Here is a 20,684-nt window from a genome sequence, read left to right as displayed (position 1 = left end):
TGCACCAAGCAACTCCACTCTGAGGTGTGGACCTTCATCAGAGAAAGGCCAGCAGACACGTCCAAGAGTGTTCACAGTAACACTGTTCATAATAATGAAAAAAGAAAAAGCAAGAGTCAGATGCCCATCAACAAAACGAATGACATAATTTATACACCAGTAGACTCATTATTGTTAAGATGGCAAATCTCTCCAACTGACGTATAGGGTCAACACAATCCCTTTCATAATCCCAGCAGGTTTGTTTGGGGTGGTGGGAAGAAACTGACAAGCAATTCCAAAAATCATATGGAAACACAAAGCACCAAGAAGAGTCAAAACAGCTTTGAAAAAAGAACAAAGTTAAAAGACTTAAACTACCCAGTTTCAAAACTTACCATAAAGTAAGTAATCAAGACAATGTGGTACTGGCATAAGGAAAGGCTCACAGATATGTGGAATACACTTGAGAGTCCACAAATAAACCCTTACATTTTATAGTCAGTTGACTTTTGACAAAGGTGCCAAGATAATTCAATAGGGAAAAGACAGTTTTTCTAACAAATGTTGCTGAAACAATTGAACATCCATATGCAAAAAATAAATTTATATTCTTATACCATACATAAAAATTAATTCAAAATGGACCACAGACCTAGACATAAGAGCTAAAACTATAGAACTTCTACAACCATGAGCCAAAAGAGACAATTAATTAACTGAACCTCATCAAAATTAAAAATGTCTACACTGCAAAGACACCATTATGAAAATCAAAAGACAAGTTACATACTAGACAAAAATACTTTTAGAGCATATATTTGATAAAGAACTTATATGAAGGATATATAAAGAATTATTACTGTTCAAAAAGAAGATAAACAACCTGATTTTAAAAATGGGCAAGACTTGAATAGACATTTCACTAAAGCAAGACATAAAAATGGCCAATAAGCACATGGTAAGATGTTCAACATCATTACTTAGCAGGGAAATGCAAATTAAAACCACAATAAGCCTTGGACAGTAGGCTCAGTTGGCTGGAGCATCACCCCATGCACTAGAGTCTTGCACCTGACTCTGAGAGTCAGTTTGATATCCTGGTCAGTGCAAATACCTAGGTTGTGAATTTGATCCCCAGTCAGGGTGCGTACAGGAGACAACTGACCAATGTTTCTCTTTCACATCAATGTGTGCCTGCCTGCCTGTCTCTCTCTCTCTCCTCTCTTCTCTCTCTAAAATCAGTGAAGACATGTCTTGGGTGAGAATTAAAAAAAAATAAAATAAAATAAGATGCCACTTCAAACTCACTAGGATAGCTATAATAAAAAAGACAGACAACAACGACTGTTTTAAGAACTAGAACATCCACAGACTGCTGTGGTGCAGCCATTTTAGAAAGCAAGTTTGCCATTTCTCAAAAAGTTAAACATAAACTTACCATATGACTCAGCAATTTCACTCCTTGGAATCTACCCAAGAGAAGTGAAAACACATGTCCACACAAAGACTTGTATGCAACTGTTCATAGTGGCAAGAGCCAGAGTAGAAACAGTCTAAATGTCCATCAAGTTATTAATAAGTAAGGAAAATGTGGTTATCCATACAATGGAATACCAGTCAATAGTAAAATGGTATGAAGTACTAGCACTACAACACGGGGGAATCTCAAAAACACTATGCTACGGAAAGAAAAGATGTGAATGATTTTATACTGAATGATCCCACATACGTGAAATGTCTAGAAAATTAAAGTTTAGAGCCAAAAGCAGATTAGTGGCTTTCTGGGGCCAAAAGTGATAGCAGTGTTTAATTGCAAACATGCTTGAGGGAATCTGAAGGGGAGGGTAATGAAAATGTTCTAACAATGGATTGTGTAATAGTTGCACAATTCTGTAAACTCACTAAAAAAATCACTGAATTGCACTTAACAATAGTGGATTTTAGAGTATGTAGAATACATCTCAAGCTACAAAAACAAAAACCTTATTGCAGAGCAAATAAGGTAAACTGGTCCCATTTCTCCGCACTCCACAACTTGACTATCTTTAGTAAATAACGAAGGCAGTCTTCTAAGTACTGAAAGTAAGACAGTTACAATTAACCAGGTGTCCACAGTTTTATTCTTTGAGAAGACACCAATCAAATCTTCTCCAGATGTAAAATTTAGAAGTCACAGTTCTATACTACAATATTCTATGTAGAGATGCTGCCAATAAAAATATTCTGAAAAAGCAATTATTAGTTTAGATTATTTTCTCACGTGAGCCCCTGAGGAAGCAACCAACATCACATGCATCCTGATGAGAGGATGCTTCTACATGGGTATTTACTTTAAAAACTAAGAGTGATTGATGGGCTTGGTCATGAAATACCCAAAAAACAGCACCTGCCATATAAAGTGCCATCTTAACAGATTTCAAGCACCCACTGCAGAGGCTCCCATGCTCTCTTAACCCTCTCTCCAAAGCAACAAGTGAGAAATCAAATGTCACAGTGCCATGACATTAATTAAACAAAAATGGGATTTGTCCTTTTGAACTAAAATGGCTATTCAGAAATTCTTTGTTAACCTGCTCTGAAAATCATAATGCATACATTATTTTTTACAGTGTATTTCTGAACACGGTTTTGCCAAGACAGGATGATCTTAAGGGTCAAGAAACAGAATAAGCTGTTTTCCTTACAAAACTGCTCTTGTGATCCAAGAGTTGTCACGGATCAACAAATTCATCAACAAAACAGATTCACCAAATGTAACCCTCCTAATACCATAAACATGTTTTCTTTGTCACACAGTTATGCAGAATATGACCCCAAAATGTATATATCAGGGGCACACAACCATTAGTCCCAAAGACACAAAGAAAATCTGGTCAAGGAAACCCAAAATAATATTTGGCCAACCTTTAGACTGTACAAATCATAAATGCGCCAGGAGATGTACAGGGCCAATGAACTAACTGCACAACCCAGAGAGCACCATTAATATTGTATCTAGGGTGAGTTTCCTGGAATTGTGCAGTGCACAACCTGTATAACTTGCACATGGTGGCAGTGGGATTAGACATCTCATAAAAACAGATTCATAGGAAGTATGTGAAAATGGAACACATGAAAAAAGAAGGCCACTAAAAACCCTAATTATCCACAAAGGAGTTTTACATGGGGAAACTGAAGGAAAAGAAAAAAATCACTAGATCTGACCTGTATGACTATTTTTAGAGCCTTTACTTTCTGGTCCGAGGCCCAGGCATCCTTCAGTGACTGGTTAAGCTCCTCTATGCGGTTCACATAATCCTGTTGAGTTAAATTTAACAATTCCTTTTGGGATCCCTGTGGGGAGAAAGCAGGAAAATGTAAGCATGAAAGGAAAACACTACTGAGCCTCACTGTTTTCCTCATATGCCCACCAGGACTGATAGTTTTGTCTTGTGAACAAACAGGTTCTTATAGAGTTTTCTGCAAAGATGGGCAGAAAGCAGACTGAGAGATTAGCCTTGCAGGCAAGTATGACCTAGGCCAACTCCCATCTCAGCCACTTATTACCATGTGATTCTGGGTGAGCTGCTTTCTGTCCAGGGCCTCATCTCTGAACAGAGATAACAACGATAACAAATAGTTACCTGGGCCCATTGTGTGCCAGGTATGGTATGCCAGATGCTCAAGATACAAAGGTAAGCAAAATAACTTCATTTCTGTACTGATGGAGTTTATTTCTACACTAAGGTACATAGAACGAGATGGATATGAATACAAACTGAGATAAATGCTTGGAAGGAAACAATAGTTTACTGAACCTGAGATGCCCACTGTAAGAAACACAACTGTTTCATGTACCACTATGGGGGAAAAAGTTGCTGATCATTGGCATGTACCACTGGAGAGACATGGAATATTCAATTTTGGGAATATTCAGATGTTGGAGAAAATGGAAGAAACAAGGTAACAGGAAAGACTCTAGACAGGTTTTCTGGAAGAAGTGATGCTTGAGACAAACTCTCAGTGGTGTACAGTTATTAGGTCAGGCACGGGAGGGCAGGAGGTGTTAACTAGACCACCCCATGCCTACTTAAGAGACAAAGCATTCAGGACACAAAGGAGACCACAGCAAACACCTGTGGCAGAAGAGAGCTAGATCACCACATGGATGAAGTAACAATGTATGAAGACAGCATAACCACCTGACACACAGTATGTGTTCATTCATTCACCCTTGCCTATTTTTGAGAGGCTCTAAGCTCATAAGAGTGAGGGTCATTCTAACCCACAAGAGATCAGGAACGTCGTATTTTTTTATATTGATATCCTCTGGAAACCAAAGTACTCTATTTATTTGGACTGATCCCAACTGGTCATTTGAACTATGAGATAGGGTTCTCCTGCCCCTCTGCAGTAGGAGATGACGCACGACTAGTTTTGGCAAAAAGGCTGTGAGCAGAGGGACATGTGTCCCTTCTGGGCTGAGGCAGTAGAAAAAGTGACTGTTTCTTTAACTTAGCTGTGACAACCCTAGAAGCTATCTGTTGAGAAGGCAGCACCACGGGACGGTTTGTCTGTCACCTTCACTGGATGAATAATGTGAGGAAGAAATAAACTTTATAATTAAGCCACTGAGGTATGGGGTTTCATTTGTTACTACAGTGTAACCTAGCCTTACCCTAATACACTGTTAGCATAGAAGCCATGGGGCAGCCATATCTCCTGTGAGCCAAGAAACCAGTCTTCAGGAAAATAAAGAACGAACGAACTAGACAAAGAATCAGTGATGAGGGGGCTACGCAGAACCAAGAAAGACAGGCCAGCTGCTGGATTCTTGGCTTGCTACTCAGTCCCTGGGTCCAGGACACTGTGCCCTTGGGCTCAGGATAGTGCCCTTGTCTCCTTCAATCTAGTCCCCATTTTCAACTTAAACCAGCTCAAGTGACTTTAACAGACTCACAGACTAAAGAGCTTTGATTAAAGCCCTCAGTAATTTCCTTTTTACCAGCTGAGGTTGACTGATGATATGCAGACAAATGATCACTCGCATACAAATTCAAAACATATCCTGTCTGAATTGGGAAATAAGATAGTAGACTATTAAATTCTGCTCAGGACCCAACTACTCTGGTTTCACAGCTGGAAGGACTCTGAAACAAAGGGCAAGACTTAGGGCACAACAATGCTACTGCCATGATATGGCCCTTTGTGAATTTCAAAGCATCCCCATTCAATCCATACAACTAGATTCTTTTCTTTTTTTGTTTTTCATTTTTTCTTTTTTGTTATTTTGCTAAAAGAATCTTTGTTTTCATGACATCAAATAAGTACATTTCAACTGATATTTGCCTGTGTATTTGTCTCCATTCAAAGTACAATATTTTTGTTGTTGTTCTATTACAGTTGTCCCAATTTTTCCCGTTGCTCTCCCCTGCCCTGCCAACACCCCACTCCCACTGTAAATCCCCACCATGTTGTCCATGTCCAGGAGTCATTTATACTTGTTCTTTAACAAAGTCCTTCCCCTTTTTTCCGCCCTTATCCCCCCGCCCCCGTTTCCCCTCCCCTCTGAATCCCTGTAAGTTTGTTCCTTGTTTACATGCCTCTGGTTCTTATTTGCTAGTTTGTGTGCTTTGTTCATTCTTTTCCTGTTATAGGTGAGATCATATGGTTTTTGTCTTTTGCAGACTGGTTAATTTCACTTAGCATAATACTCTCCAGTTCCACCCATGCTGTTGCAAAAGTTAGGAGTCCCATCTTTCTTTCTGTTACACAGTATTCCATTGTGTAAATGAACCAGTTTTTTGTCCACTCAGTTACTGATTGGCACATAGGTTTTCAGCACTGCTTTGGTAAATAGTAAATTGCTATGAACATAGGTACATAGGTCCTTTTGAACAGGCATTTCAGAATTTTTAGGTTATCACAGCAGCAGTGGAATAGCTGGGTCAGAAGGCAGTTTCATCTTTAGTTTTTTGAGGAAGTTCCATGTTTTCCACAGTGGCAGCACCAGCCTGCATTCCCACCAACAGTGAATACAAGGGTTCCCTTTTATCCACAACCTCCACAGTACTTGTTGTTCCTGATTTGTTTATGATGGCCATTCTGAACAGTGTGAAGTGGAATCTTACTGTGGTTTTAATTTGCATCTTTTCTGCTGCTAGTGATGTTAAGCATCTTTTCATATGCATATGGGTCCTCTGAATGTCCTCCTTGGAGAAGTGTCTGTTCAGGCCCTTTACCCATTTTTCAATTGGATTGTTTATCTTCCTGGTGTTGTTATATGAGTTCTTTATATATTTTGGAACTCAAACTCTTGTCCGAAGTTATCATTAGCAAATATATTTTCCCATACAGTTGGTTCCCTTTTCATTTTCCTGATGTTTTCTTTAGCCCTGTAGAAGACTTTCAATTTGATATAGTCCCATTTGCTTATTCTTTCCTTTATTCCCTTGATCTGGAGGATGTTTTATCGAAAATATTGTTCTGTAGCATATCTGAAATTTTGCTGCCTATGTTTTTCCTCTAAGACTGCTAATCGTGTGGAGGTTTAAGTCTTTTACCTACTTTTGAGTTTATTTTGGTGTATGGTGTAAGTTGGTGGTCTAGTTTCATTTTCTTTGCATATGTCATTCCAGATCTCCCAGCACCATTTGCTGAAGAGGCTATTTTTACCCCATTTTATGGTTCTGCCCCCTTGGTCAAATATCAACTGACCATACAGACGTGGGTTTTTATATGGACTCACTATTCTGTTCCACTGTTCTATGTGTCTGTTCTTACGGCAGTCCCAGACTGTTTTGATTACAGTGGCCTTACAATATAGTTTGATATCAGGTATTATGATCCTCCTGATTTGTTCTTCTTTCTCTATATTGCTGTGGCTATTTGGAGTTGTTTATACTTCCATTTAATTTTTGAAATGTTTGTTTTATATCTGTGAAATTCGTCATTGGTTTTAATATGGATTGCGTTGAATCTAGAAATTGCCTTGGGTAGTACGGATACTTTGATGATGTTAATTCTTCCTATCCACAAACATGGTAATGTTTCCATTTATCTGTGTTTTCCTTAACTCTTTCTTCACTTTTCTGAAGAAAATATTCTTCAGGTTCCTGTGTAGATTTCAGTTTGGGAAGAAAACTGAAGATTTCTTCACTTTTCTGTGTACTTTCCTGAGTACAGTTCTTTTAAGTACTTCATTAGGTGTATTCCCAGGTTACTTTATTTTTCTTGTGCTATAGCAAATGGGATTTTTCTTCTGATTTCTGATACTGATATTTCATTGTTGGTGGAGTCTATAGGGTTTTCTATGTACGTTATCATGTCATCTGCAAACAATGTTTTACTTCCTCCTTACCATTTTGGATGTCTTTTTTCTTTTCTTGTCTGAATGCCACAGCTAGAACTTCTAATAATAGGTTGAATAGAAGTGGTGAAAGCGGACATCCGTGTCTTCTTCCTGATGTTAGTGGGAAGGCTTTTAGTTTTTGCCCGTTGGGTATGATATTGGCTACAGGATTCTCGCATATGGCCTTTATTATGTTGAGGTATGCTCCCTCTACTCCCACTTTGCTGAGTGTTTTTTATCATAAATGAGTGCTGTATTTTAACAAATGCTTTATCTGCATCTATTGATACGATCATGTGATTTTTGTCTTTTCTTTTGTTTATGTGAAGTATTACATTTATTGATTTGCAAACATTGTACCACCCTTGCACCCTTTGGTTGAATCCCACTTGATCATGGTGTATAACCTTTTTAATGTATTGCTGGATGTTTTTTGCCAATATTTCGTTTAGGCTTTTAGCATTTATGTCATCAGAGACACTGGCCTGTAGATTTCTTTCTCTGTTGATTTTTAACTGGTTTTAGAATTAGAATAATACAGGCCTCATAAAAAAAGTTTGGGAGTCTTCCATATTCTTTGATTTTCTGGAGTAGTTTGAGAAGGACAGGGGTTAGCTCTTCCTTAAATGTTTTGTAAAATTCTCCTGTGAAACCATCCAGTCCAGGGCTTTTGTGTGCTAGGAGTTGTCTGACTACTGCTTCAATTTCACAAGCTGTTACAAGTCTATTCAGGCTTTCTGTTTCTTCTTGATTCAGTTTTGGAAGATTATGTTTTTCTGGAAATTTGTCCATTTCACCCATGTTTTCAAATTTCTTGGCATATAGTTGCTTGTGGTGCTTTCTTATAATCCTTTGTATTTCTGTGGTATCAGTTTTAATCTCTCTCCTCCTTTATTTCTGATTGTATCCTTTCTCTCATTTTCTTGATGAGTCTGCTTAAAGGCTTGTCGATTTTACCTTTTCAAAGAATGAGCTCCTGGATTTATTGGTCCTTTCCACTGTTCTTTTAGTCTCTGTGTCTTTAAATTCTGTTCTGATCTTGATTATTTCCTTCCTCCTTCTCACTCTGGGCTTTGTTTGTTATTTTTCCTCCAGTTTTTGTATATGTTGGGTTAGGTCGTTTACTTGAAATGTTTGTGTCTTTTTTAGGTAGGGCTATATTGCTATGAATTTCCCTGTCAGGACTGCCTTTGCCGTGTCCCATACGTTTTGGTTTGTTGGGGGTTCATCTCATTTGTTTCCAGAAACTTTTTGATTTCTTCTTTGATCTCATTGATCAATGCATCATTGATCCCTCTTCAATGCATCATTGTTTAAAACCATGTTATTCAGTCACCATGGATTTGATTGTTTTTTTTAGTTTTTTACTTGCTTGGTTTCTAGTTTCAAGTCCTTGTCGTCCAAGAAAATGCTTGATATGATTTCAATTTTCTTGAATTTGTTGAGGTTTGTTTTGTGTCCTGTCATGTGGTCTTCCTTTGAAAATGTTCCATGTGCATTTGAAAACAATGTATATTTTGTTTATTTGGGCTTAAAGATTCTGTATATTATCAGTTAAGTCCATTTGATCTTGCATGTTGTTCAGTGCCAAAATGTTCTTGTTGATTCTGTTTGGAAGATGTCCATTGTTGACGGTGGGGTGTTTAAATCCCCTACTCTCAGTGTGTTCCTGTCAGTATCTTTCTTGAGGACCTCCAAGATCTTCCTTATATATTTTGGTGCTCCTATATTGGGTGTATATATTTTTATAAGGGTTGTATCTTCTCGATGGATTGTTCCCTTAAGTATTATGTAGTGTCCTCTGTTGTCTCTTTTTATGACCTTTGTTTTGAAATCTACTTTGTCTGATACACATATTGTTACCTCAGCTTTTTATTTCCATGACCATTTGCTAGGAATAATTGTTTCCCTCCCCTTATTTTCAGTCTGTGCAGATCTTTTGTTCTGAGTTGAATCTCTTGTAGAAAGCATATATGTGGGTCATGTGTTCTTATCCATTCAGCTACCCTATGTCTTTTGATTGAAGCATTTAAGCCATTTACATTCAAGGTTATTACTGATAGGTACATATTCATTGCCATTTTCCCCTTTTGTACCTGTGTTCCCCTCTTTCTATTTTTCTTCATCTTCTTAAATGTTTCTTTAGCATCTCTTGCAATGCTGGTTTGCTAGAGATGTGCTATTTTAGCCTTTGTTTTTGGCGGGGGCGGGGGGAGCCTGGGAAGCTACTTATTTTGTCTTCTTTTTTAAATGAGAGCCTTGCTGGGTAGAGTAGTCTTCGTTGCAGGATTTTGCTTTTCCTTACTTGGAATATTTCTTCCCATTCTTGCCTTGTAATGTTTCTGTTTAGTGATCAGCTGATAGCCTTACTGGGGCTCCCTTGTATGTTACTAGCTGTTTCTCCCTTGCTACCTTTAAGATTCTCCCTTTGTCTTTAAGTTTTGCCATTTTTATTAAGGTGTGTCTTCGAGTCAGCCTCTTTAGATTCTTCTTGATCGGGACCCTCTGTGTTTCCTGGACTTGCCTGACTTTTGCTTCTGTCAAGTTGGGGAAGTTTTCTGTCATTGCTTTTTCATACAGGTTTCCTATGTTTTGCCCTCCTTCTCCTGGTATCCCTGTTATACAGATATTACTATGTTTCAGTTTGTCCTGCTGCTCCTTTATCCCCTCTTTGTTCTTTTTGAGTCTTTTTTCATTTTGTTGCTCTATCTGTGAGTTTTTTTTCTACCTTGTCCTCCAGCCTGCTGATTTGATCCTCTGCTTCATCTCACCTGCTTTTAATTCCTTCCACTGTGTTCAATTCAAAAAGTTTATTCTACATTTACTCATGGCTATTATTGATAGCTCCTATGTCCTTTTTCGTGCTGATGTAGTTCACAGTAATTTCCTTGTAGATTCCCTGTAGTTCTAACTGAGCTTGAGCTTCCTTACAAACATTATTTTTAACTCAATGCCTGATAGTTTACTTGCTTCTATTTCATATAGCACTCTCTCTGGGGAGTCCTCCTCTCCTTTTGATTGTGGGGTTGCTTCTTTGTCTCCCCATTTTGGGTATTGTTCTTGTTTGTTTCTGCTCTTGCACTGATTTGATATGAATCCCTGTCTTCATGGTTAGAACTTCCTTAGTACGAGACATGTGGGATTCAGTGGTGCAGTCTCATTGATCTCCTGAACCTGATGCTCTTGGGATGCCCGTTATGCCATTTATGTTGGCTCTCTGGTTTTAACTTGGTTTTGATTGTTGTTGCTGGGTCATTCTTTGGCAGGTCCTTCCCTCTGGCGGGCTGGCTGACAGTCACTCTGCCCACCACGTCTTGTACGTTATTGTACAGGTACACTGTTTTTTCTTTCTTATCCACTTCTGGTGATGTCAGATGGTGTCCCAGTCTAGCCTTAGGCAGGCTATTTGAGACTACCAACAATCCACTGTCTATGGCTCTCTCCTTCAATTGTTAATCCAGTCCTTTCCTGGCTGCGTGACCTTCTGCTAGTCACTTAACTTTTGTGTGCCTCAGTTTTGTCATCTTTGTTATTATCTTCACAGGTTTGGTGTATTCCATGAAATAAGATAGACAGGGCTGGGGTCACAGTAGGAAAGCCATTAAGATCTCATCTACTCAGACTCACTCCTTCTGAGCTCCAGCACCAGGGTAGCCACTTGAAAAGTGGTTTACTGGAGAGTGCTTTCAGGAGCAGTACCTCAGGACATGGTCAGCTCCACGGGGTAGTAAGTTGGCCACCTCACTTCCTGCCCTGAGGGTCGGAATACTCAGAGCTTTGGGAACTGAAGTGCTAAAGCTGCTCAGGAGCTGAGAAGCCACCACCTCCTTCCTTGGCTTTTATTCACATCCTCTCTAAGGCCCAAGTGTGGTCCAGGCTGCCATAACTAAATTCTTTACTCACATTTTATAAATGAGAAAACGGGTAGAGAAAAGGTGAATGACCAAGGGCACCCTGTTAGTAGTAGTCGAGCTAAGGCATCTAGACTCAGAATAATGATGGTAACAGTAGCTAACATGTGGTGGTCTAAGCACTTCTTACACATTGATTCATTTAGTCCCTGTGGCAGACCTAAGAAGCAGGTACTATGCAGCATACCCATTTTACAGGTAACTAAACTGGGGCACAGTTTAGTGTTAAATCCCTTCCCCAAAATCGCAGAATTACCAACCAGTAGAGCAAGGATTCAAACCCAGGCAGTCTGGTTCCAGATTTTGTCCTATTACCCACCATACTATGTTGCCTCCCTAAATGATATTGCAGAGTATACAAACTCACAACTTACCTGTTTCTAGGGGCCAAGCTAGCAATGCTCATAAGTGAATCAAGACAGAAAGGACTGTGCAACCTGGACAGTGCATGCTCTGGTTAAATTCAAGAATGTGGGCCTACAATAATCAGGTAGAACTCAAGAGAAGCAGAAATCTGGATTTATGTTATATTTACCAATTTAAATTTTTTTTCCTTTTATTGATTTGAGAGAGAGAGAGAGAGAGAAGACAGAGACAGAAAGAAAGAGAGAAGAGACCTGTTGTTCCATTTGTTAATGCATTCATTGGTTGATTCTTGTATGTATCCTGACTGGGGACCGAACCTGCAACCTTGGTTTATTGGGACAACACTCTAACCAAGTAAGTTACCAAGTCCGAGTTGGCAAACGAGTCATGCTTTTTGAAAGCACATGCGTGCCACTTGAGAGTCTTGTGGGCCACAGTCAACCAGCAGAGTGGCTGTGTGCAGCCTCTACAGCAAAGTAGGGCCTTTATCCTATGTTTCCCAGGGAGATGGCTATAGTTGGCATGTACAGTGAAACCCTGTCTCCATATGACCTGGGTTTGCTCAGGCATCACAATAAGAAAAGGCCCCTTCAGGAAATCAGCCTGATCCTGAGACAGGCTCCTGCAAGCTCAACCAACGTACTGCTGGCACCTTTCCCATATCAGTTAGTGATTCAGGAGAACTGGACACAATACGAAGCTCAAAATTTAATCAAAGAGTAGCCTGAGATGGACCTCACTGGGCTCTGTGCTCAGCCAATGACCTTCTCACCTCCTCAAAGTCATCCAGCTCCTCCAGCCTGGTCCGAACCTTCTCTGACATTGTGGATGTGGCAGGTCCAGCTTTACCTAAACAAAAATGGATTCATGTTACATGAGTGGCTCTCCTCTGTCACCAATACCTCTAGAGGAAGGCATCTTTACTTTATAGTTTATCATGAATAAAAAGGCCAGGGAATAACTTCAATCTGAGATTTGGAAAGTAATACCCTTCCATAGCCACAGTTCCATCAGAAACATTTCTGCTTAGAAGCTGCCCCTGGGAGTTGAGAGGGCCAGCCTCAAAAAGGTTCTACTATACTCATTTGATATTTACAAACTTTCACTGCATCATTAATTTATTCCTACAGAGAGGCAGCCCAGATAAGGATGCCAAAAATCTGTCATTTAATTGTTTTTCATGAACAAGAGGCCCTCTCAGGCTTGTACTAAATGTAGGCTTGTAGTATCCACACACTAACAAAACAGCAATCTCATTGTCTGCCCACAGGTGGAAACACCAGGGCTTCAATGCCCTCTCTTGGAGCAAACAGGACTGACTAGCGGTGCCTCCACCCATCATCTGTCAACATAGTTCTTTCCATCAGCAGGGACAGATGGACAGATATTAAGGAAAGAACTCCAGGCCATGAGACAGCCACCAGGCAAAGCTACCTGTCCAGCTAGCTGGCTGCTGCTCTCTAGTATCTCCTGTTTCAGAACTTTTTCCCATTCTTTAAGGGGTATCTGTGCTAGATATGCGGTCCCCTTGCTTCTGCTTACCAAACTCACTTCAGGAACTAAAGTTTATTTTTTTAAGGCACCAGTTTCTGAGCTCTGGTGTTAGCTCAGATTTGTCTGGGATCAGCTGAGAGCATAGTTACAATTAATTAATTACTAACAACTATTCAAGTTAAGAAGTTTCCAAATAACTTGCTTATTTTAACTTGCTTCTACTTGTCCTTCATTCTGAAATATATATAGAATGTGCATAAAAATACATTTTAACAGACATTACTAAACCTTTGTGACCACCAAGTTCACTTTTATTCACTGCTGTTTAGTCCATTGTGTGAGTACAACACAATTTTTTCTAACTCTACTGTCAATGGATGTTTGTTTCTTATATGGAGCCACTCTGAATAATGCCAATATGATCACTTCTGTGCACGTCTCCTGGTTCATACATGCATGCACTTCTTCAGAGCAGTGCCTCTCAAATTTTTACAAAATCACTGCAGGATGTGTTAACATGCAGATTCTAATTTTCAGTAGGTCTGGAAGGGCCTGAGACTCTGCATTTCTAATGAGCTCCCTACCTGCTCCTCCCTGGACCACACTTTAAGAAACACAGATGTGGGCAGAGTTAGAAAAACACTTTCCATAAGGAGCCAGATATAAAATTTTAGGTTTTGTGAGTGAAACTGTCTTTGTTACGACTACTGGACTCTGCTATTACAGCACAAAAGCGTCCACAGACAACGTGTAAACAAACTGGCATAGTTTGTGTTGCCATAAAACTTTATTTACAAAACCAAAGAGTGCACCAGACTTGGCCTGCAGAATACAGTCTGATTTCTGATGTAGGGTATATACTAGTAACAGAGTTTCTGGGTCAAGGGGTTGACCCAATTTCAATTTTAAAAGATAATGCAAAACTTAAAAAGTACTTTACAGTGGGTATCATTTTACACTCCCAAAGACAGTGCATGAGAGCCCCTGTTGCTCTACACTCTTACAAGAGATATCGTCAATCTTTTTTTTACTTTTCTAAACTGGTAGATATGCAATGCTGATTTACTTCTTTATGGTTTAAGGTCAAAGTTATGCCCATAACAAAGGTGCTCTTACTCTCTTGTCACTCAATGTTCTTGATCACTCAACCTGCAGAGAATGGGGGAGAGCTGTAGTTGCCACAGCAGCAATTTACACAGAAACGAAGACCAAGTTCATCTACACCCTAGTGGTACATGATCTGTCAGTTGTTTCTTGATCACCTGGGAACTTATAAAAGAAAATTCCTGGGCTCATTCCTCAGGATTAATTTAACAAGTACAGTGGGACCAGTGGTCTGTACTTGTATAGAAGGTCCTCAGATGACCCTGCTGCACAGTCAGTTTGAAAACCCCTGGTACAGAGCTTCTAACTGTATATCTCAGCAGAGGAAACTGAGAAGTGCTGCGTTCAGGGACCAGTGGCCAGTAAGTGTTAGTGTGGGACTGCCCTCACCAGCATATCTGTATTTTTATAAGAGAGAGACTACTGCTCTGTAATCCTGAATATGAAGCAGTGAGCTTATGTTTTACTCCATGTACTCTTTGGGGTTTTTTTTCCATTTATGATTTAAATATGTATTTTAATTCTATTAAATCTATATATAATCTAGGAGATAATAGCTTTTATTGAATTAATCATCAGAATTGGATACCCAAAACTTTTTTTTTCCTTTGTGAAATTATATTAAAGGTATTGAGAAAATTCCCCATCAAAACAGTAGCAACCAAAAACTCACCTTTTTCAGATCCCAAAAACAGATTCTGCAGAGGGCAAAAAATAATTTGTTAATAGTTTTTAAAACTTACTGGATTCTGTGACAAAAAAGAAAACTTGTAAGATACTTAAATTAGTATTCAAGTAGCACTAAGACAGTATGACCCATAATTTTCCAACAAAGCCACTTACTTTTCCAAATGAAAAATAGAAATATTTATTCAAAGGATGAAAATATAGCTAAGTAGATACTATTAATACTAAAGATTCAAATTTCTACTCAATTCAGGACTCCTGAAGTGAGCCAACAAATAACAAAATTTTGAGGGTAATGGATTCACATGAATGCATTTAGCTTACTCTAAATCAGGATTTCACAACCTCGGCACTACTGACATTATAGGCTGGAAAAATCTGTTGTAATGATTGTCCTGTGCACTGCAGAATGTTTAGCACATCTGTGGTCTTCACCTACTAGATGCCAGTAGCATCCTCATGGTTGTGACAACCAAAAATGTCTCCAGACATTGCAGCATATCCCCTAGGAGGTAAAATTACTCCCAGTTGTTAATCAATGTTCTAAATTAAATTAATGCAGTCAGAAAATAAGAAAAATAATTTAATAGTCCAACAATTCTATCTGCCACTCTGCTCAATAAAAATACACCCTGAGAGAGAGAGAAGAGAAGAGAAGAGAAGAGATGTGGGAGAACATTCCGAGTTGCCTACTGACTTCTCTCTTTCCTCCCTATTCAGAGCCAGAATTTTGATGGACATGCTGCCACATTTCCCAGCTTTCCTTGTATCTGCATACAACCTGTGGCTACCTTCCAGAAAAATGTAACTGGATGTGTTGAGGAGGACTCCAGGAAGTCTCTAAATGAGAGAGGGTGTATCCTACTTTCCCCTTTCCTCCTTTTAACAACTTGGACATGAGGTGACACCGAGCCCTTAACCTGTGGGATCTGATACTATCTCTGGGAAGACAGTGTCCAAACTGAACTGAATTGGAAGAACCCCGGCTGGTGTCAGAGAATTGCTTGGTGTGGGGGGAAAAACTCATATGTTAATATTAGTTGCAGAATCATAACAACAAAAAGAAATTACTATGTAATCTGAGGTAGACTCTGGGGAAAAAAAAGTCGACTGGCACTCACGATGGAGAGCTTTTCTGTGGTAGTATACCGGGCAAGGATTTCTCCTCGTTTGCTGGCCCAGGACTCAAAATCTGATCGTACAATGGAGTTATCATCTCCGTCACGTTTCCTTCTGGAACTGTCCTAAGGAGAAGCAAGACAATCCCTTCAGCAGCAATATCATTTTATCTTTAAAAAAAATAAAAGCATTGACAGAGGAGGCAAAAACAGTGGGCTAAAGATAATTTATTCAATAAATGGTTTTGGGAAAATTGGACAGATACATTCAGGAAAATGAAACTAGACCATCTTCTTATGTCACACATAAGAATAAACTCAAAATGGATTAAAAACTTAAATGTTAAGACTCAAAACCATAAAAATCCTAGAAGAAAACATATGCAGTAAAATCATGGACATTTCTTATAGCAGTATTTTCTCTGCTATATCTCCTCAGGCAAAAGAAACAAAAGAAAAAATAAACAAACTGGACTACATCAGACTAAAAAGTTTTTGCAGAGCAAAGGAAGCCATCAACAAAATGAAAAAACAACCTACTGAATGGGAGAACATATTTACTGATAAGAGATTAATATCCAAAATTTATAAGGAACTTACAAAACTCAATACCAAAAACAAGCAAATGATCCAGTTAAAAAACAGGCAAAGGACCTGAATAGACACTTCTCTAAAGAGGACATAGAGACAGCCAATAGAAATACGAAAAAATGCTCACTGTCACTAATCATCAAAAAAATACAAATTCAAACCACAATGAGACACCACCTCACACCTGTAAGAATGACTATCATCAATAAATCAACAAACAACAAGTGCTGGCCAGGATGTGGAGAAAGGGCAACCCTTTCACACTCTTGGTGGGAATGCAGATTTGTGCATCTACTGTGGAAAGCAATATGGAGTTACCTCAAAAAATTAAAAATTAAACTGCCTTATGACCAAACAACGGCCACTTCTGGGAATTTATCCAAAAAAAAAAAATTACTAATACAAAAGAATATATGCACCTCTATGGTTATTGCAGCATTATTTACAATAGCCAGATTTGGGAGCAGCTTAAGTGTCCATCAGTAGATGAATGGATTAAAAAAACAACTATGGGACATTTACACAATGGAACACTACTCATCCATAAAAAAGAAAATTTTACCCTTTGCAACAGAATGTTAGTAACCTGGACAACATTATGTTAAGTGAAATAAGCCAGTCAGAGAATGATAAGTACTACATGCTTTCACTCATATGTGGAATCTAATAAACAAACTAAACCAACAAGCAAAACAGAGACAGACTCACAGATAGAGAGCAGGCTGACAGCTCTGGTGGAAGGGGTGGAGGGACAGAAGAGAAAAGAAAAAGTACTCAACAGTGAGGTGATTATGGGGGGAAGTGGCATGGTTGGAGGTGGAAGAGGGTATGGGGGGATAAGTGGTAATGGAAAAAACATACAATAAAAACAAACAAAAAGGTATAAACAAACACAGTAACTATAGTCAATAACATGTTATTGTATTATTGAAATTTGCTGAGAGTAGAACCTAAATATTCTTACAAAAAAAGGTAAATATATGATGTGATGGATATGTTAAATAGCCTGATGGGGGGAAACCCTGTCACAGTGTATATGTACATCAAATCATTACTTTGTATACTTTGAGTAACTTATAATTTTATTTGTCAGTTTATAAGCAGGAGGCAGCTAGTACCTCACTGTGGAATAAAATAGCTCTATCTAAAGATTTGCTATGAAAAAAAAAACTTTAGGCTAATTTACCACAAATGGCCTATAAACATATCAAAGCACATTAGAACTCATTAGGAATCCAGGAAAGGCAAACTAGACAAGATTGATTTTTAACAATCAGAATGGCAAAGAGTAATTATGACTAAAAATATCCATGCTGGCAAGAGTGCAAAGAGAGAGACACTCAAATACTGCTGGTGGGAGTACAAACTGGTGAAGCCTTTTTGAGGAACAATTTGGCAATTGCCATCAAATCTCCACTACACATTGTCTTAACTCACTAATGAACTTTTTTTTTTAATAAAGTCTTTCTGGAGCATTTTTTTTTAAAGATTTTATTTATTTATTTTTAGACAGAAGGGAAGGGAGGGAAAGATCAATGTGTAGTTGCTTCTCACACGCCCACCACTGGGGACTTTGCCCACAACCCAGGCATAAGCCCTGACTGGGAATCTAACAGGCAACCCCCTTTGGTTCACAAGCTGGCACTCAGTCCACTGAGCCTCACCAGCCAGGGTAGTAATCAACTTCTAAGAAGCTATCCTGCAGAAACCCTTGCATGTATGCACTAACATGTATGTCTCTATGTTAAAGGACCCAGGCACTACTACCTATACTAGCAAATAACACAAACAGTCTGTGTATATCAAAGAGGAATGAGGAATTAAACTGGAATGCCCATCTTTATAATACAACAGTCATTCAATATAAGAAGTTTGTTTTAGAAGTACACGAAAAATTCTCCAAGACACACTATTATGTTAAAAAGGTTCTCCAAGACATAGCGTCATGTTAAAAACAAAATATAAATATAGTTCAAATTATGTTTAAAAAAAAAGAAATAAATATATGCAATGCCACCACTGAATGATAGTTGAGACTGTGGATTCTGAAGTCAAACTGGCTGGATTGGAATTATAGTTGAGATGTGACTTAACATCTCTATTCCTCTACGTGGGTCTCTTTAAATAAGGATTACAATACCCCTCTCACAAGGTGGTATGAGAACTAAACTTAAGAATACACTTAGAAAAGACCTGTTATACAGTAAGATGATACAATTATTGTTTATTTATATAGGAGTACGATGTATGTAAATGTTCAGAAATTACTATCATAAATATCTATGAAAGTACAAAGAAAAGTTTTAGAAGAATACATACTATGCAGATTAACATTGATGACCTCCAGGGAGGTGAACAGAATGAAGGGAATTGGTCAACAGGACTTCATCTGTCATGTTTGACTTTTTTTATGAAAAATTAATTAAATTGCCTATAAAATTAAATCTAAAATGAATTATTAAAAGAGTAAAATGAAAATAAAGGATACATTTTTAAATGTTATAAAAAAGGAAGGAAAGATCTTCCAGGATCTGTACCAGCCTCTCACTGGCAGTGTCACCTTACAGATGTCTGAATTATGTGAATTGTTACAACTAGAAGGCACCTGTGCTATTTAAAAACAAAAAGATGAAAACTCCCATCCCTGCACCCACAGGACCAACCACCGGATGCACAACTGCCAGTAGGATGTGTTACCGTGACAGCTGCCATGGCTGCGGGGTCAGCAGTGGCTGCGAACATAGAGAGGGGATCAGTCCCATCCAGTACACTGCTCAGTGGGTCCACCACAGAGCTGGAGGACGAGGAGGATGTGGAAGAAGTGCTTCCTTTCCGGCTCACTTTCTTCATCTTTGACTCCGTGACCTGTGGGTAACATTCACAGAGGTCAAATGGAAGTCTCCTCTAACTCTTCGCAGTGAAACACCTGAAGGGGTTTTCCCCCATTTCATAAGTTGACTATTCTTTTGGGAGAGGGGATCTTACTTTGTGACAAATAGACATGACTCAGAATCCCAGTGGTCAAGGAAGAAAAGGGGGAAGTTAGGGTCAGGAAGGAAGAGACAGGGACACTACGGTTAGAAGGTAGTAATGCAACACATTCTTGTAGGGACTTCTTGCAAGTCCCTATGAGAAGTCTTGACACTTCTTACAGAACTGTCATCTTTGGATAAGCAGCAGCCACATCACCTGAAAGCTTACAAAAGATGCAGACTCTCAAGCCCTACCAGACCTACTGCATGAGAATTTGCATCTTACAACAATGACCTAGGTCGGGTAATGAACCAGGACAAGTAAGCTTCCAGGGTCATCATACTGCGAAAAAAGTGTCAATGGCTCAGCACAGTCATCTCATCACTGCATAGCAGTGAAGGCCAACTCCTTACTTTTTGGAGAACTCCCAATGCCATGGCCTAGTTTAACTATTGAGGGCAGATGAAGGTGTTGGGGTATGAAGTCATGTTTTTGTTCTACTGACCCCCACCCCTTCCCAGCCTCAGGTAACTAGACCAGGAGTAAAACTCTGAGCCAAGAGGATCCAACCACAGTTTCTGCTGAAAATAGGGGCAACATCCAGAAGAGCTAGTTAGGCTGTACTCTTTTTTAATGAGGAAGCTATGAAAATCCAAGGGACAGGGACTGAGGAACAGTGATGAGCACACTGGACATGTATTCACAGGGAAGCAGAGGTAACCAATGTTCAAGAGAGCAAGAAGGAGGGTAGATAACAGAATAAAGGTAAAAGTGTTGGATAAAAGAGAATTTGACTGGCCTCATCTTCAGTGCCTGGAAAGGAGACTCTTAAGTCCTTAGAGGGTCTGTCATTCAAGAGCCCTACCCCTGAAAACAGCTGAGTTTATGTTAATGAGATGATACAGCAGGGGGGTTTGTCATGAAAAAAGCCAACCACTGTAATTAGAGGGTGTGACCTTGAGCCAGGTGACATCAGCCGGACCTCAAGGTGGAAGGAAGGAGGTGGAAATCAAGTTCAATCACATGGCCAAGTAATCAATTAATCATGCCTACGCAGTGAAATGCCAATAAAAAGTTTGGACACCAAAACTCAGTGGAGCTTCCTAGCTGGGGAGCACATGATGGGCT

At 39.1% G+C, this 20,684-nt stretch overlaps 1 protein-coding gene across 2 annotated transcripts in view; it reads right to left on the bottom strand.

Moving 5' to 3' along the window:
* VPS35L (VPS35 endosomal protein sorting factor like) overlaps positions 1–20,684 on the bottom strand; it is a 150,629-nt gene that overhangs the window by 106,292 nt on the left and 23,653 nt on the right. For both annotated transcript variants that reach the window (XM_054575477.1, XM_054575478.1), the window contains exons 3-7: positions 19,281–19,448; positions 15,996–16,118; positions 14,861–14,885; positions 12,362–12,438; positions 3,187–3,315 (exon numbers count right to left, since the gene is read on the bottom strand). In XM_054575477.1, the coding sequence (XP_054431452.1) occupies positions 3,187–3,315; positions 12,362–12,438; positions 14,861–14,885; positions 15,996–16,118; positions 19,281–19,448 (522 nt within the window). The remainder of the gene's footprint in view (positions 1–3,186; positions 3,316–12,361; positions 12,439–14,860; positions 14,886–15,995; positions 16,119–19,280; positions 19,449–20,684) is intronic.

The sequence above is a fragment of the Pteronotus mesoamericanus genome, unplaced genomic scaffold, assembly GCF_021234165.1.
Source record: "Pteronotus mesoamericanus isolate MK-2021 breed Mesoamerican mustached bat unplaced genomic scaffold, CSHL_Meso_final contig_301, whole genome shotgun sequence".
Classification (NCBI taxonomy): Eukaryota; Metazoa; Chordata; class Mammalia; order Chiroptera; family Mormoopidae; genus Pteronotus; species Pteronotus mesoamericanus.
Note: the sequence above shows the minus strand (reverse complement) of the source record. Positions and strands in the feature narration are given on the sequence as shown.